General features: G+C 46.8%; 1 protein-coding gene and 1 pseudogene across 1 annotated transcript; both read left to right on the forward strand.

Moving 5' to 3' along the window:
- The first annotated feature begins 2,008 nt into the window (after positions 1–2,008).
- On the forward strand, positions 2,009–14,818 carry NEIL2 (nei like DNA glycosylase 2). The gene is made up of 5 exons (XM_054575931.1): positions 2,009–2,032; positions 2,240–2,379; positions 5,275–5,627; positions 12,408–12,604; positions 14,505–14,818. Exons 1-5 carry the CDS (start codon positions 2,023–2,025, stop codon positions 14,816–14,818), a joined length of 1,014 nt encoding a protein of 337 aa, XP_054431906.1. The 5' UTR covers positions 2,009–2,022.
- LOC129072482 (citrate synthase, mitochondrial-like) lies at positions 8,693–10,029 on the forward strand (annotated as a pseudogene).
- Positions 14,819–18,105: the final 3,287 nt, after the last annotated feature.

The following is an 18,105-nucleotide window of genomic DNA, read 5'->3' on the forward strand; positions in this document are numbered from 1 at the left end:
TGCCTTTGCCAAAGCTCTCCTGTTAAGATAATCAATTTTTCTGTCTTCGTTAGACAGTAAACGTTCCCAAAGCAGTTCACGTTTTCACCGTCCACTCAATCTCAGTCTCCGACTGCCCTCCTCCCACGCCACCCTTCATCCCCATTTTGGTCGCGGTGGGGCCTCCCAGGACTCACAGCGTAGGAGACCCACACCGTCCCCACGAAAAGCGGGCCCCACCCCGCGCCTCGCCGGCTCGGAGTCCTGCGCCCACCCACTGATGACAAAGCTCCGCCCACCCCAAGGAGGGCGAGCCCCGCCTTCTGCGCACACCCCGGGAGCGGAGGCCCGGTCTACAGCATCCCCCGCAAACACTGTCACGTGCACACACAGGAGTGGGTACCCTCACGCTACACACCTTTTATCCCAGCTCCCCGATCCGAGAAGAGCGTTCCGCGCCTAGCCCGGGGGCAGGTCCCCGCGCAGACGCCAGACGCCTCCACAGACGCCCGACGCCCAGTCCTCCTAGCTCCGGAGGCGGCGAGAGGGCCTCGCCTCGGGGCTGCGGGTGAGTGCAGCCGGCCGCCCCTCCGGAAGGTCCGCGCGGGCGGGGAGAGGACGGCGTGGCTCCCTCCCCGGAGGTGCGCAGAGTGCCCTGCCCCCATCTTAACGCAGAGCTACGCTTTACCACCGCCTGCGCTTGTTGTTGTCACCTTGTTGCAGGCGGGAAAACTCAATTACCGAAAATTTTAGAGGCGACCTTTATAGAACCTGCACCCCCTAGATGGCTTTTCTTTTCTTTTCTTTTTTTTTTTTTTTTTTTTTTTTTGCGAGGTTGGGGAAGCGGGGGGATGCTTACCACTATGTCTCCGTGTGTTTTCTCCTGGGAGGCTCCACCTCCCATCCCACCCCCACCTTCACCCTGAGATTCTAATCTTTTAAGTTTATGGTAGAGACAGTTTGTTGTTCAGTCTTCCATCTCCGTAAATATACCTAAAAGAAACATGCCCTGTGTCTAGATACTTTAAGGATTAGGTGGATTTCAGAGGGAGGCTTTTCCCGAAGCTTCCTCTTTGGAGAGGACCTGGGCATTGAGGTTAAAGTCGGCTGCTGGTGTCCTTGCAGCCCAGCAGTTTTGTCTATATAGACTATTTAGTTTAGTGTCTTGAAAGTCCGACTAGGGGAATTTTACTATATGTTAGTGACTCTAAAACACTCAATTTAAAATACACATTATTGAATGTGCTGCTTTTTAAACTGTGAGCGTGGATTGTAAGAGACATCTCCATTTCAGAGATTTAAAAATTATTTTTGAATTGCGACATACAATAGCTAACACCGTGCCAGGTACGTACTTAGTTCCTTGGGTTTTCACCAGTACCAATAGAGATTTGTGCAGATAAGGAAACAGGTAGTTAAGTTGTTAGTGTGCCCTGGGCCAGGGTATGCGGACTTCCTGTGTCTGAGAAGTTGGGAGGCAGACCACTCAGACTCAAACACCTGAATGCCTCACAGACTCTCGGTGAACTTGGGTGATTTGGAGCAGGGAGAGATGGAGAGGTAACCCTACATCAGGGTTAAAATGGAACTCCTGCTGTTTCTCAGTTACCAGGGTTAAAGATTTGTAGTTAAGCTGGATGTGACGGCTTCTGGCTCTGAACCAACATGGCCCTGTGTCTGCACTTGTGATTCTGAGCTCTGTGCTGCTGTTGTCACGTGCAGTGTCCTTACTAGTGAGGAGATCCTGGGAGGGCTGGACCTACATATGTGTCTGTGTCCCTTACAGCCTTCTCTACCCAGACCATCTCTTTCCTAAAAAGTGGGGGGGGGGGGGGCGACGGTGGCGGGGGAGATAGCAGCAGCAGTAGGTGGGATTGCTTTTGAGGGTCAGGGGCCAGAGAAAGTGTGGAGATGAGTTAGGGGTTACAGTCCAGACAAGAAGTTCAAGGGTCCGCTCCTGTGCAAAGCTGCCACGGGCTCCTAGTAGAGGGTGTCCTGCGATGATGGGTAGCACACTGCAGGTGCTTAATAATTGTTTGCTACATGAAGAAAGGTGAGAGGAGCTGGAAAGGGGACCAATTCCTGGGAAGCTGGCTCAGCTGGTCGGTCTCTTGGATCTGACCCTCCTCCCAAACCACCCTCCCTTTTCAGCTGTGTATACTGTTAAAGTTGGTGGCAAAAAATAGCCGCTTGAAAGCTTGGAGCTTGACACCTATCAGAGATGCTGAGAGAGAAACTAGCTAGTCTTTTCTGCCAGCAGGGATGCCAGAAGGGCCATCCGTGAGGAAGTTTCACCATTTGGTGTGCCCGTTTGTGGGGCAGCAGGTGGTCAAGACGGGGGGCAGCAGTAAGAAGCTAAACCCTGCCAGTTTCCAGTCCCTGTGGCTCCAGGACACCCAGGTGAGTTCATCATCTTCTGGTGGGCTTGTTCATACCTCACACAGGTGGGCCAGCGCCATCAGCACGCCCTGGGCCCGCCCTGGCATTTACCTCAGCACTTTCCATGCCATCTCTTCCGTGAGCCCAAGACAACGAGGCTAAGACTCCGTGCGGCTCCTCCTCTCTCAGTCTGGTGTTTCTCAGCCGGAAGTGGGCCTCACAGTGGCCTGTGGGATTACGAAAAACAAACCGGCATACAAACGCTGGGGATTCTAATCTGGGGGTCTGGCCTGATTATCATCACCCCAGTCAACTCCGATGTGCACCTTTGGTTAGGAACCATGTTTAATCCCATGGGTCCGGCAAGGACGCAAGGAAGGAGCATAGCCTTCTGAGAGTTTCTGGCTCACCTTTGCTCTGAGCGTAAGCCAGAATCCCTCAGAGGCTCCTGTGTTTTGACTTGGGCTTCCCATTCTTACAACACTTCTTGTCCTGCTCCAAATCTCTTGCCCAGCTTTGACAGTAAATGTTCTGGCGCTCCTCCAGCAAGTCCTGTTTGCTCATGGCTTTGACTTGCCGGTCCCCTGCTTGTACAAATCTTCCTTTGTTTTGCAGCTCTGCCCCTAGTCCCATCTCCTCATGTTACCTTGGTAATTCTAGTCTTCCGGATTTACCTGTGCCCTCACACCTCCTGAGAGGCCTGCCTCGCCTGCTCTGTGCTGGGGCGACCCTTCTCCTCTGTGCTTCCATGGCACCTTCTGCTTCCTCCTCTTGGACCCTCAGAGCTGAATTTTCCTGCCTGCTTAGTGGAGGAGACAGATAACTAGGGCAGGGGTATGTCCTCATCAATATTGTGTCCCTGGCACTTAGCTCAGTGCCTGGCACTTAGGAGGCCTGTTGTAATTGGCTGTAGAAAAAAAGTAGATGAACTCTGTTGCTCCTAAGAAGATTACTTAATCTTAGCTCTGGTTTCCGCAGCTGTAAATGGGGATAAACTACTGAATCACAGTAAAAATGGTTGAATGAAACAGGCTTTATGCTTGGCACACAATAGGAGCTCAGTGAATCCTAGTTTGCTTTATTGAGATATAATTCACATAGCATGTAGTTCACCCACTTAAAGTGTGCAGTTCAGTGGCTTTTAGTGTCCTCACACAGTGTTGTGCGACCATCACCGCAGTCAATTTTAGAACATTTTCATTGCCCCAAAAAGAAACTTGGTGTCCATTAGCAGTCTCTCTGCCTTTCAGCCTAACCCTAAGCAACCACTAATCTCTTTTCTGTCTTTATAGATTTGCCTTTGTTGGACATTTTACATACGTGGAATCAAGCACATTGTATATGTGTCTTTCTGTGACTGGCTTCTTTCACTGAGCATAATGCTTTCAGTGTTTATCCGTGTTGTAGCACGTGTCAGAATTTTCTCCCTTTTAAATACTGAATTCCTAAAGCAAAGGAGCAGAGATTGACCCATCAGAGTGCTCCTCAGAGCCTGCCACACTGTTTGGGACATTGTATAAACTCAACTAAGGATCGGTTATTTGAAGTACTCTAGTGTCACAGGAATTTAAAAGAGGGACAGTAGAAATTGCCATTGTTGGAAAGGGTGCAAGAATATCCTGACAGGAGCTTTTTTGACCTAGTAAATGTTTTGACCCTGAGGGGCATATGACAAATATTTCAACAGCGTTATACCAACATCGGTGGATTTGTATTGAGGAAGCATTTTCTGGAGCATATTCTGTTACACCCACTTAATTCCTTGCTCTGCTTTTTTTATGTTTTAAGATTTTATTTATTTTTAGAGACGGGGAGGGAAGGCGGAAAAGGGAGAGAAACATGGATGCGCGAGAGAAACATCGATCGGCTGCAGGACCCAACCAAAACCCCTTTGCTTTGCTGGACAATGGCCAGTCCACTGAGCCAAGCTGGTCAGGGCATCTTGCTGTCTTTCCTAGATAGCTCAGTTGAACCATTCCTCATACGTGGAAATGAATAGCTGCGCTCAGATTTGCAGACAGTGCCCTCTTTTAGGCACTGCAAAAGACTGCTGCAGTTGGAATCTTTATACTCACTGGTAAAGTTGGAGATCATATCAGAACCGTGATCTTCAAGTACGTGCCTTCGCTGGTGCCTAATTTTACAATGTGTCGGCTTTAGCCGCTGTCAGTATTTATGTAGAGCATGTGTGTGCTGATATTTTCTTAAAAAAAAAAAAAAAAAAACCCTGAATACAGGGATGACAGTTTCTATTCATTTCTTAACTAATCCATGAAAAAATTGGGAGCATTTCCGCTCAGGTGTTCGAGGGTGGCCTTGCTGTCTAGAATGGATCCATTTCACTGCTCATCCAATTCCCACTCGATTCTAATCACTTTGAAAAAGTGCTAGCTGCCCACACCTCTGGAGCAAAGAGCGAAAGTCAGGTTCAAAATACTCAACTAGGGAAAGCTTCATGGAAAAGGCAAGAATGGAGAAACTTGTGTTAGGATAGTTGTCTCATACACGTGTTCTAGTCTTCCCCTTTCTGGGCCTGTGTAAGGCTCCCTGAGTCCGTTTGTGCTGCTGTCATAGAATACCACAGACTGAGTGGCTTATAAATACAGAAGTTTATTTCTCAGTTCTGGCGGCTAGAAGTTCAAAATCAAGGTGCTGGCAGATTCTCCTTGCAGGGTCATAGACGGCCATCTTCTCCCTGTTCTCACGTGGTGGAAGGGACCAGGGAGCTCTCAGGGTCTCCTTTATGAGGGCACTGATCTCTCTCCTGAGGCCCCCACTCTCATGACCTCATCACCTTCCAGAGGCGCACGTCCAGATACCATTCCATGGTGGGTTATGTTTTCAACATACGAATTTGAGGGGCGGACACAAACACATCTGTAAGAAAGGCTTAGATTATGTTCCTTTTTTTTCTAGGTCCATGGAAAGAAATTATTCCTTAGATTTGATCCAGATGAAGAAACTAGGTCTCCTGGCAACAACCCACTGCCAAAACCTCTACAAAAAGGAGAGAGGAAGGAAGGGGCTGGGGACCAAAAGCAGACCTTGGGTCCCGACATCCAGAAAGTCTCAGACCAGTCCTCCCAGTCTCCAGAGCTTGTCTACAGTGGAGACAATGGTTCGGAGTGTTTGGGAGGAGGCAGCCCTGCAGGGGTTGCTGAGAGGTGGCTGCAGATCCGCTTTGGTTTGTTTGGCAGCATTTGGGTGAACGAATTCTCCAGAGCAAAGAAAGCAAACAAGAGGGGTGACTGGAGGGACCCCATTCCAAGGTAATGGCATGATGGATTGGCCGTGGGCGGTGTCTGTCTGTATCCCTACGGGGTCTGCAGTGCTCAGCAGGGCTCCCATGGCATGGGTCCCTCTGGACGCACGCAGGTGGCTGTCCAACCTGTTCTCCAGCAGTCTGCTTCCTAGGAGAGAGAAGACACTTCTCTGTCTACCTGTCATATGAAGTCGACTGGTTTGTGTCCAGAGAGGAATGGGTCAGCTTAGTGAAGAGGGGACAACTTTCCCAACAAACACGGCCCCGGAGGGTGGAGGTCTCTGAAGAATGTTGGATGGCTTAATGAGTGCGCTCTGAATTTAGGGACAGAATTGTCTCAAGTTTTTAATCTATTAATGTTGAGGCTGTCTCAGTGCATAAAACTCTATCCATGTTCAGGGTTGTTTCCTTAGTGTACATAGCCAGAGGAATCATAGCTGGTCAAAGAGAGTGAGCATTCTTATGGCCTTGCAGAAGTGCTCGCTCAGCTGAATTCTCACTACCATTGGATTGGTTGTGTGTGTGTGTTTTTTTTTATCACTGTGTAAGAGCTTTTAGATATTGTGCGTTAGCTTCTGTGATATGTGGTACCACTATCGTTTCCTCTCTGTGTCCTTTGACAGTGTTTGTGCACTTTGGCATTCAGGAGTTTTAATTGTTACATAGTCAATGGTCAGTAATTTTTGAAAAAATAATTCTTATTTTTCAGTTACAGTTGATGTAGAATACTATACTAGTTTCTGCTGTACAACATAGTGATTAGACATTTATGTAACTTATAAAGTTATGTAAGTCCAGAGCCATACAGGGTCAGTATTTTTCTTAATAGCTCCTAAGTTATCCCCTTTTGCTAAAGAAGGCTCCTTCAACTCAAAAGTCACACTGCTTTTCTATTTTCTAAAGTCTCATATTATATTTTTATGCTCAGAGCTGTCTTTATTTAGGGTATGGTTATTATGGTGTGATTATGGTATGATCCAATAGGATGCTTTGGACTGTAAAAGTAACTTATGCTGGTTTAAATTGGGAGGGGTTTTTTATTTTGTTTTTTTTGTTCACATAATTGGAAGTTCAGAGGGAGGGTGGTATTTGGCACTGACTCAGTTCCCAGTCTCTGGCTTCAGGTTCTTGTGATTCTCCTGTCTTTGCACTTTTCCATGTGTTGGTTTTGTCTTTAGACGAGCAGCACAAGGCTCTGCAGTTCCAGGCCTTATGTCCTCGCAAAGAAAGAGGAAAGAGGAAGAGGGAGGGTCATTTTGAAATACCCAGTCGAGCAAGGAGAGCTTTCTCAGAAACCCGCAGCAAACCTCTCGTTGCTGACGCTGGCTCCTGGGCTGATTCTTGAAATAGTCTCTGGCTTGGGGAATTTAAATCCTCCTCCATGGACAAGGCTCCCCCCCGAGGTTTTCAGTTTTGTCACAGAGTTAACACATAATCATTCTCTTACTTTTAAAATCTTGTCAAGTTCTATCTCCCTTCTCACTTTTCATGTGTTACATATTACTTTGTCTCCCCACCCCTTTTTTCTTAATTAAGCTTGCCAGAGTTTGATCTGCATTGTAGGTCTTTAAAATAAATAATATCAGTTGTATATACTCTATATCTAAGAGTATTTCCTAATTGTCCAAATGGTTGAGTGTTTGGGTGATCGTTTCGTTTTGTTGTCATTTTATTTTGGACTGTGATCAGTATTATGATCAAAGCCCGTACATTTTCTACTTTGGGCAGTAAGATTTGCAGCTGAACACATAATTGATCTTTGCTTATACTTTATGTGCATAAATGGGTAGTATGTTTGTTCAAAGTAAAACAGTCTGTAAATGTTAAGAACAGGTTATGGCTTTGATAACTCAAATTCTCTCTGTCCTTGCTTATTTTTTGTTTACTTAACATGCCAAACTTGGGAAGAGGCGTGCCAAAGTCCCCCCGAATAGTTGTACTTTTGTAAAGTTTCTCCGTGTCTTGCCGAGCACATTTGTTTCTGTGTGTCTCAGCCCTGTGGTCCCAGGCATCAGGGGTTCTGACTCTCATTGGCTCTTTACAGCTTCATTGTTAAACAACATGCTCTCTCTTTGCCTTTGGTCCTGAATTACTCTTCTTGATGCTAATAGTGGCACTCAGTTCCCTCGGCCCACCCCTTGCTCTTTTCTTACTTGGTTTTAGGTATGGTTTTTTTTTAAACACTTATTTTAGGTATGTTTTGTATAAACTATGAACCAGACTTTTGTATCTCTTTAAACTCAAACTGAAACTCTATTTTGAAATGGGGGTTACTGAGGTATTTGGATTTTCTTTCATTCGCCATTTTATCGTACTTTGTTTTCTTTTGTTGGATTTATCATTTCTTTTCAGCTCCCACCTGCCCCCCATTAATTTGGAAGTATTGCTATTTATCTTCATTCTGTTGGTATAATTTTATCTTAAATTATACTTATTGTTTTCTGAGTTAACAACCATCAAGTTAAAACATTTTTTAAATTATTTTTCAGCCCTGGCTGGCGTGGTGGCTCAGTGGATTGAGCACTGGCCTGAGAACAGAAGCGTTGTTGATTGGATTCCCAGTCCGGGCACGTGCCAGGATTGTGGGCCAAGTCCCTGGTTGGGTGTGTACAAGAGGTAACCGGTAGATGTATCTCTCACATCGATGTTTCTCTTGCTCTCTTTCTCCCTTCCTTCCCCTCTCTCTAAAAAATAAATATATAAAAATTTTTTAAAATTATTTTTCAATTACATTTGACATCAATTTTTTAATAACATTAATAACTTTTCCCCCTTATTATTGAAACTGTTTTTTTGGTCACATTTCTTCACTCTGTTGAGATGACTCTTTCTATTTCACTTCTTCTTTTCTGTCACATCCACGCCATCTCCTGCGTTTGCCGAGGTAGTTTAGAATTTTAGTCCCCGATTGCTAATTATATTACGTGGTTAATTAATGTATAACCAAACTACTTAAGAACCTTGTTCACCCATAGGCCTAGGCGCAGCATGTGGGGCAGCAGCTGGCTCCCCTTCCTGCCGCAGCTCCTTCCCCTCCCCCACCTCCCTGCAAGATTCCCGGGTTCTCCTGCCATGGCTTTCATTGGAGCCAAGAATGCATCCTGTCTTATTCTTGCATGCTAGTGCTCCTCCACGAATTTGAAAGACACATTGGCTGACCTGATACCTAAGGAGCAGGACAGAGTTAAGACCTTCAGGCAGGAACATGGCAAGACAATGGTGGGCTAAATCACTGTGGACATGATGTATGGTGGTATAAGAGGCACAAGGGATGGTATACAAAACATTGGTTCTTGATCCTGATGAGAGCATCTGTTTCCAAAGCTACAGTATCCCTGAATGCCAGAAACTGCTGCCTGAGGCTAAGGTTGAGATAGAGCCCCTATTGGAGGGCTTATTTTGGCTGCGGGTAACTGGCAAATCTCAACAGAGGAACAGGTATCTTGGCTCTCAAAAGAGTGGGCGAAGAGGGCAGCCCTGCCAGTCATGTGCTCACCATGCTGGACAGCTTTCCCAGCATCTGTACCACATGTGCAGCCATTACAGCCCTCAGCAGTGAAAGAAACTTTGCCGGAGTAAAATGCATCAGCAGACCCAACTGCTGGGAGTTGATTTATGAAGACTGTGTGGATCTGATCGCAAAGCTGTCTTGTGCTGCTGCAAAGATCTACCAGAATCTGTACTGGGAGAACAGCAGTATTGGGGCCACTGACTCTAAGCTGAACTTGTCCCACAGTCAACACGTTAGGCTATATCGATGCTCAGTGTACTGAGCTCATGTGCTCGCACCTCACTCTCTGCAGTGAACATGAAGGCGGCAATGAAGTGCCCGTACTACCCACTTGGTGGGCGGTGCCCTTTCAGACCCCTGCGGTCCCTTCCCGCAGCCGCGATTGGGCCGGCAGAGCCCCTGCATGGGCTGGAGGGTCAGGAAGTGCTTGTTTGGCTGATGCAGCTGCAGAAGGAAGCTGACAAAGATGTGTCAGATGAGTAGCTATGAGACTGTATCTGGAAATACTCAGAATGGGTTGTCGCAGGCTCTGTCCCATGCAGGACCGAGGAAGACGGATCGGCGACGTGCATGTCAGTGAGAGTTCGCTCCGAAACACCTGCCTCGTGACCCTGTGTTTAAGACAGTTGCTCAGCTGTACTGGATTGTGCCCAGTGTTCCCTAAGAGCAGGGCCAGGCCACGAACCCTTGGCCCGATGCGGGTGCTCGCTGTGGGACGCTGCGCCAGTGCTGTGGCGTGCCGGCGGTGAAGGACCGCACAGCCCTGCGTGGGGTGGCACGCGTGTGGGGTGTGCCGGCACAGCTCATCTGGGGCTGAGCCCTGGGCTTCCCTCTGAAGAGGCCCAAGTCCGCGGGCACAGAGGGTCTGATGAAGTTTGTGGACCCTAAGGCAAGGTAAACCTGGAGACTGGGCGAAAACTAACAACCAGAAGTGAGGGAGCTTAAAAAAAGTATACTTTTGTTTCAGGGGGCTTTTAAAGACTTAAGATGAAACTGATAATAAGTTCGAGGTTAAAATATAAATTACTAAGACTTTAAAAGAAAACGAGTGACCCCTTTCCCCTGACCGGCTCCTTTCCCCTGCCTGGTGTGAGTTGCCCGTCAGCTGTAGGATGACCAGGGCTAGCGCATGTGGTGCGGGTCAGATCTGGCCCCCCGCCCTCTCGAGAGTGAGACTCTGACTCTTTCTCTGGGGCAAAGCTGATTTCTGAGAATCCGCAGTCGCTTCAGAGTTTTTGGTGCTGCTCTGCCCACCCCTGGTCAGGCCAGCAAACCTGGACTCTGCTCCTTCTGTTCCCATAGTAACCATGTTGGATTGTCAGTGGCACCAAGCCCAACTGCTCACTCTCCTGTGCAGACACTTCATAGCAAGGCCTATTGGTTAGCTGGACATGCTTTGAGCATTTTTTTAATGCTACCAGGTGACCATAAAGGCCATGGCATTTGTTGTTGCTGGTACCCAGTGTTCGATTTTTATTTGTTTTTAAAATTATCCCATAAAAATTGAGATCTGGGAATGTTCTATTCCCCACTACTTTAATACCTATTTGAGATTTTCTTTATGTGCTGAGCTTCAAGCCGAGGATGCTCTGGACCTTCCCACCTTGGTCTTTGCTGGAAACCTCTTTCAGCAGGTTGTGTAAACCATTGTCTGATGTATGGTCTTTCCCAATCATTTGACTTTAGGAGTGCTTAACACGAACTCAGATTTTTAGCCATTACCCTCGACTTTTGTCCCATGGCATCGGGACTTGGGGATGACCAGCACGGGGTCCTCATGGTCCGGTCCCAGGAGTACTGTCACCTTTTTCTGAGCAGGGAAATGATTTAAGTTTGGACATAATCTCTTTTGAATATCAGGTTCTAGGTCTGAGCTCATTAAAATAGTAAGCCTCCCTCCTCATCTGCTGCCACAGGAAGAAATCCCTGTACTTATCAAGGTCCCTGTCCTGCCTGCCCCACCCCTGAGAGCTCACAGCACAGTGCTTGCTCGAAGTCCCGTCTGCACAGGTTTTCGGTGACGCAGAATGCTCTACTGCCTTTTCTTTAAGGGACTGAAATACACTCCTGCCGTGCCCCTTCCTCCCTCACAGCTCCTGCCTGGGGGAGTGTGGCTCCCCAATCCCCAGGGCCAGCTGCTGGGATGGACACACTGCCTGCAGTCCCCTGGGGAACGTGGCAAGTCATGATGCAGACTTCAGGGGGTTCTCTATGAAATGCAAAATAAATGACTTTTATCAACAAAAGACACTCCCCAAAACTGATACTAAAAAATTAAAATACATGTCTTTGGTTTCAGAAATTCTTCTCTAACACTTGTGTTGTAGTTCTCAGTTGCACTATCATAGTCCATTGTAGATTTCACGGTAAACATTACGACTCTAATGCTGCTCATTTTGTCCCATCCTGTTCATTTCCCCCCATCACGAGATTTTCGCTGATTTAATTAACCACATAGATGTTTTTTGAGCTCCTGTTCTTTTAAAATCACCTTTTACTTTCACATAAGAATATCATCTAGGTCAGATGCATGAATCACACTCTTCTGATGTGGAGTGAGATTCTAATTCCAGCCCCAAAATCTTCCCTGACCGAGTAACCCATTCTTTCTTCCTTCCTTTTAAATTAAGGCTTTATTATTTATTTATTTTCAGAGAGAGGGGAAGGGAGGGAGAAGGAGGGAGAAAAACATCAATAGGTTGCCTCTCGTACACCCCCTGAACCAGGGAACTGGCCTGCAACCCAGGCATGTGCCCTGACCAGGAATCCAACAGACAACCTTTCACTTTGCGGGACAGTGCCCTACCCACTGACTCATGCTGCTCAGGGGTCTGTTATTTCCTTATCAAAGTTTATAAGGTTTCTCCTCTGTCCTTGGGATTCAGGAAGTCCATGGGAGTTTGTTTAGGTGTGTCTTTCTCGGTAAATCTTGCCTTAAGCTGCGAGTGGTGCCTCTTCAGTATCTGTCACCCTTTCTAATAAGCCCTGTTTTTGTGCAGGTAGCTACAGCTCCTGAACTGTAGACTTTTCTGCACACCAAGTTGTCTTCAGTGAACACATATTGTTATGGTCAGAAAAATGAAGTGCTATATGTTTTCTTTTAATTACTTCACTGATGCCTGGCATTTTTATGATTCTGGCAGAGCCCTTCCTTTTCTCGTTTGGGACCTTAGCTTCCCCGAGTTTATCCTGACAGCCGGGTGGGAGCTGTATGGATGTGTGACCTAACAATACTGTGGTCACTCTGGGTGCTAATGATCTTTTCTTTCTTCCCAGGTTGGTCTTGCACTTTGGCGGTGGTGGCTTCCTGGCATTTTATAATTGTCAGCTGTCTTGGAGCTCTTCCCCACTGATCAAACCCACCTCTGACATCTTGTCTGAAAAGTTCCATCGAGGACAAGCCTTGGAAGCACTGGGCCAGGCTCAGCCCGTCTGCTATACACTGTTGGACCAAAGATACTTCTCAGGCGTAGGTATGACTGACGGGAAAGGGATGAGCCCCACAGAATTATTTAGTAGAAAAGTCATTCATCTGGGAAGCACAAAACAGACCCACCCCAGGTGTGAGCACTGCTGGTCTTGAGGTGATCACTTACTCTCTTTATCTTCACTTCCCTCATTTTTAAACAGGCAGTTAGATTAGAGAGTTTCTAACTTCTTTCCTGGCTTCAGAATTCATATCCCAATCCTATTATCACTTGTAGTCTGACAGCCACATTAGCATGTGACCTCCTGAAGGACAGGGACATGTCTCATCTATCCCCGAATCCTCCATGCCCAGCACTGTGCCTGGGACATGGGCGGTTTCAGTGCAGCTTGCTAATGGAGAGCAGTGCATTTGCTCTGCTTGGGTCAGATGGAGCTACCTGGTAGTCAAAGCAGAAAGGCTCAGGTCCACATTAGCATCTTTTAAGATATGAGTAAAGAAGTAGGTTCACGTTCTCTGTTCAGGTTTCCTGAGCAGTGAAACTGTGAGCATTTTGAGGTGGAGAGAAGAGTTGAGCAATTTGAAAAGTGGAATGATTAATTAGCTGGACGATAAGAACACAACTATTCTTATTTTCCACGGTGGGACGACACGTGCACCTCTGGCCACCGAGGCAATAGGGTGAGCTAGTGATGACAGAGTTACCTCCATACCCAGCGCATCATTTTGTCAGCTGCAGGCACTGCTCACCTCATGAGGGGGGACTAGGCCCAGTGGTTCACCAGACAGTGGCCTTGCATTCTTACGTTAGGACCATGGGGGTCCCTGCACCTTGCGGAGCAAAGGGCCTTTAGGGTATATATAGCAAGAGCTGATGCTCTACTGACAAATCATTCTTATGAACAATGGTAATAACAGCCAATATTTTTCAGGTGATTCTAATGTGCCAGGCACATGGTTTCATCCTTACTGCTATTCTGTAGGATAGTTATTTACTAGTTGTCCCTTCATCCCGATGAAGAAATTAAAGCAAAGGACATATTACTAGCAAGCGGTGCAGCTGAGATGGGAATCCAGGGAGTCTGCCGGGGAATTTTAAAGAGAAACGTTGTGTGGAGCCGTAGTGTGATTATGAAGCTCTTGGAAAGGGCAGTCATTTCTTTCATCCATTCACTGCACACATGCTGAGCGCTTGCCTCTTACCAAGCCCCGCCTTCGCCGCCCAAGGAGATTACTGTTTAACGGCCCAGCAAGCGTGGACTCAGGTCACCGTAACCTGAGAAGGACTGCAATAAATGCTCAGTAGAGATTAAAGAAAGTGCATTGTTGGAACATTATGAAGAGAATTATTGGCTTTGGAAGGAGGGATCAAGGCTGGCTTTACAGGGAATGAGGCAAGAATAGAAAAATGATAATATAATACCTCCTAAACATCTTTTTGTATTTTAAGCATTATGCTTGACGTTTTAAATAGTAGCAGCTGATACGTAGTGTGCGTGCATGTGTGTGCCTGTGTGAATTCTCGCTGCTCACAGAAACCAGGCCCCATCCCCATTTTACAGACAAGGAAACTGAAGCCTAAAGAAGGTGAGGAACTTGGCAGGGTCGCATAGATAGGATCTGGATGAGCTGGGATTTAAATCCAGATAGTCAGATTCTAGAGCCTGTTTTGGTAACCACTTTGTTATAACATAGGCCATGCATGAGTTTTATCTCCATTCATCTGCACAACAACCTTAAAAGTCTTACCAAACCCATGTTATTGACTCTGTGATCATGAGACGACCCGGTAGCTCTTGTACGTGACAGAGTTGGCTCCTGTTTCCCCCGAGGCTCTCCCCTGCTGCCATCAGACCGGCTTCAGTTTGCTTTCTTAACTGCGAGGACTGGTTTTGTTATGGCTGCATTCTTTATTCTTCCCTTGTCCTCTCCCTGCTTTCTTTCAGGGAACATCATTAAGAATGAAGCCTTGTACAGAGCTGGGATCCATCCCCAATCTCTTGGTTCACTCCTCAGTCCTCAGCAACTTGAGATCCTCGTGGATCATGTGGTGGAGTTCAGTGCCGACTGGCTTCACGGCAAGTTCCAGGGCAGACAGCAGCACACGCAGATCTACCAGAAGGATCAGTGCCCTGCCGGCCACCGGGTCATGAGGGAGGCCTTCGGGCCTCCAGGTGGCTTCCAGAGGCTCACCTGGTGGTGCCCACAGTGCCAGCCCAGGCTGTCCCCTGATGAGCTGGAGCAAGGTCAGCTTTCCTAAGGCACTTGGGCCTCTTCATCACAGAACCTTGCCCTTTGGGGGAGCATGATGTTCAAGTGTCAAGAAAGGGAGGGTGGGTGGGGATTAGGAGTGGAGGTAGAATGAGGCGAGAGGTCAGGAAGACGTCAGTGCTGCTGACACTCATCTCACTAAAGTTAAATCTAAGGCAGAGTTTTCACAGGGTTAGATTTTTTCCAATGTTGATTCTTTTTTTTTTTTTTAATTAAAAGAAATTGTTTAATCCTCACCTGAGGGCACTTTTTCGTTGCTTTTAGAAAGAAAAAGACAGAAACATTGATAACGGTAAAATCAGCAAGTGGTTGCCTCCTGTATGCCCCCCGCCAGGGTTGGTGTTCCAACCCACTGAGCCACACCGTCCAGGGCAAATGTTGGTTGGCTAATGCTTCCTGTGGACTCCTGCCATTGTGAAAGATGAAAAACCTTTTGATAACAGGTTAGGGAAAAGCCTCCCAGAATGACACTGGGGTAATGGAAATATAAGTCTATGGGAAATAGCTATGCCCCAACACTGCTTGGTTTGGTTTAGTTTGGTTTGGTTGTTGAAAGGTTGGCTGGTTTTAAGGCCCTTCGTCTGAGAAACAGGAACACAGGTTTGTCTTTTTTCATTCCCCTGGAGGGACCCAGGGGTGAGGTTAAGAGTCATGCTCAAATTCAGCCTCCAGCCTGGAGGGATGGAGACACCAGGAGAAGGGGTCAGGGGAGGAGGGAGGCCAGGAAACTGGCCACCTGTCTGGTGTACTCAGTGGGCTTTAGAAAAGTAGCTTTTTTAGAAAAGTAGCTACTTGTTTCCTCCTCGAGGTGATTTACTTGTGATCGTTGCTATGCCAGAATCAAGGGTTGTAGAGACCCGGTAAAGTTGTTAGCAACAGCTGGAGGAAACTAGGACACGAAAATAAAGCTCTTTGCGATTTTCTCTGCTCATCTTTATTTGGCAGGAACAGTTCCTGCAATGTAAGTAACTGAATTCTTAGTGAAGGTGGCTGCATAGGACTTGTTGAGGTGGCCTGATAGAGCCACTTACAAGGAGCTGGGCAGGGAGCGGGGGTGAGCTGACACCTGACCTAGTCTCCTGTCCTTTGGGGCACTGCATTGGCAGCAGATCTGGTGAAGCAGGGATGGATTTCACTTCTGTTGCCCCAGCCTCTGGCAGGTTGGCCTTAGTGATTTGTGTGAGTGAAACTGGAAATGGGCTAATGTTTCTGGCTTTCCTTTTCTCTCACCTTCTTAAGGAATTGAGAGTTGTCAGTAGTGGGTAAAGCCACTTTATGGCAGACCTATAACTGTATAATAGTTCATATATACTGATTGCTTACTATGAAAAGCTCTTAGCTTAATTCTTGCTATATAATCTGCAAAAAACAAAACAAAAACAACCACATGAAGATAGGTAGTCACTCTTACTGTCCTCTTACTGAGGACACTGAAGTCTACACAGGATGAGGAACTTGCTTGAGTTCCCATGGTTAACTAACAAGGGCCAGGGGCACATACTTATTATCCATACATTGTATCCCCCCCTCTATCGGGCTTGGGCAGCTGCACCACAGGCATGGGTCAAGTCCTGGCTGACGTCATTAAAGGTATGTCCCACAAAATAGCCAGCAGTTGAGCTGTACAGGTTGTCAGCACCGTCACGGACAGGGTTCTGCATGAAAGAAACGGGGAAGTGGGAATATGGACAGCTAGCAGAAGCCACATCTGCAGTGCCTCTCCTTAAGATTTAATTCATCATGGCAGGAGGCGCTCAACAGCAGTTTTAGTTTTGTTCTTAATGGAGGAAGGGAAGGGAAGAAAAGAGGTAACAGTGGTACAGAAACAGCAGGGGTAGGGAATTGAACAGAGGGAATTATGCCTCTTGTCCATGTCCCTGGAGGATATAAGGAGAGGCTTTTCCTGACGGAACTGTAGATGAGGGACATAGAGAAGGTGAGTCCAGGGTTCCTGAGGAGTGAAGAGAGGTGCAGTATTCGTAGTCAGCACATTCCAAGGGACGTGTTAAGCACAACATGAGCTTGAGTTCCCAGATTATTAACATGAAAAACTTGGAATTTAACGTTACGTTTCAGTGGCCTTAGCTATTCAATAAATATTTCTTAAATGCCCCCTAAATGCTAGGTTTGAAAATACAAGGATCAGGATAAGAAAACCCCCACACCAATAGGAGACTGTCTTGTTAAAAAGAGTGTTGAAAGTGTTTCAGTAGGTTATGAAAGAAGTGCTCTGTGATGGTGGGGAGGAGAAGCAAAAGATCCAGTACAGTCCCAATTTCAAGCATTGATACTCAACAAAAAGTAGTGGCTACTTGTTAGTGGCGAGCACTGTGTGAGGTGTTACGATCTCTGACTTTGAGGAGTTCATGGTGAGGTGAAGAGTCAGATAAAGCATAAGAAGACAAAGTTTAGGATGAGAATAGCCACTGATGATGATTGAAGTACTGAGGTTTGTGGAAATAAAGACCACCTAAATAAGAACAAGCAAATAACGGTCTTTGTAATCAGAGATTGCTATGTAGCAAGGGCATCAGGTACCATTACTGGTATTTGGCAGAGACTCAAAGGCAGGCTGGCAAGTGGGAAAGCTTTATAGTGAAACAAAGGCAAGTCACCAGGTGTGCTGAATTGGAGGCGGTGAGCATGGGCAAGCTGGAAGCAGGCTAACTAGTGGTAGTGCAGTGTCTTGCGCAATTGGTTTGGGGAGCATCTTTGGCTTTCTGTGGTAGGTCCTGTGTTGGAAACGGGGACAAAAATAGAGAAGTACTGGATCAAATCCTGACCATTCCAGGCCAATTGCTGCAGAGGTTGTGGGTTAGAGTGCTGATACTGTAAATGGTTTCTCTGTTTGTTCATGCAGCCTTCAGCTGGACATGTAGGTTAGACTGTGAGCTGGATTAGGCTCCCACTATGTCTCTAATTGCCTTCCTTTGGACTGGAAGCTCTTTGGGATAGAACATCATCTTACTCAACTTCATTTCCAGTGCTTGCCACATTGTCAGTGTTGAGTGGATGTTTGTTCAATCTGAAGAGCAAATAAAGGAGAAGCCTTTATCAGTGAACTTCAGAAAAGGATTCCTGAAGCAGAGTGTTCCACCTGAGCTATAATGAAGGCATGGCAGTAACTAGGTGGTAAGCAAGGAAGGGCAGTCCAGGCATTACTAGGGTGAAGACCTGGGGTGTAAAATTCTGTGTCCTCTTTAAGAAATGGAAGTGCTGCCAGGACTGAATCTGGGTTTGAAAGAAGTGACTGGATAGGAGGCTAAAATTCAAAAG

The sequence above is a fragment of the Pteronotus mesoamericanus genome, unplaced genomic scaffold, assembly GCF_021234165.1.
Source record: "Pteronotus mesoamericanus isolate MK-2021 breed Mesoamerican mustached bat unplaced genomic scaffold, CSHL_Meso_final contig_32, whole genome shotgun sequence".
Classification (NCBI taxonomy): Eukaryota; Metazoa; Chordata; class Mammalia; order Chiroptera; family Mormoopidae; genus Pteronotus; species Pteronotus mesoamericanus.

Coding starts and splice junctions, on each gene's coding strand:
- NEIL2 (XM_054575931.1), top strand. Junction 2,380..5,274: donor TGTGGCTCCAGGACACCCAG/GTGAGTTCATCA, acceptor TTTTTTTTCTAG/GTCCATGGAAAGAAATTATT. Junction 5,628..12,407: donor TGGAGGGACCCCATTCCAAG/GTAATGGCATGA, acceptor CTTTCTTCCCAG/GTTGGTCTTGCACTTTGGCG.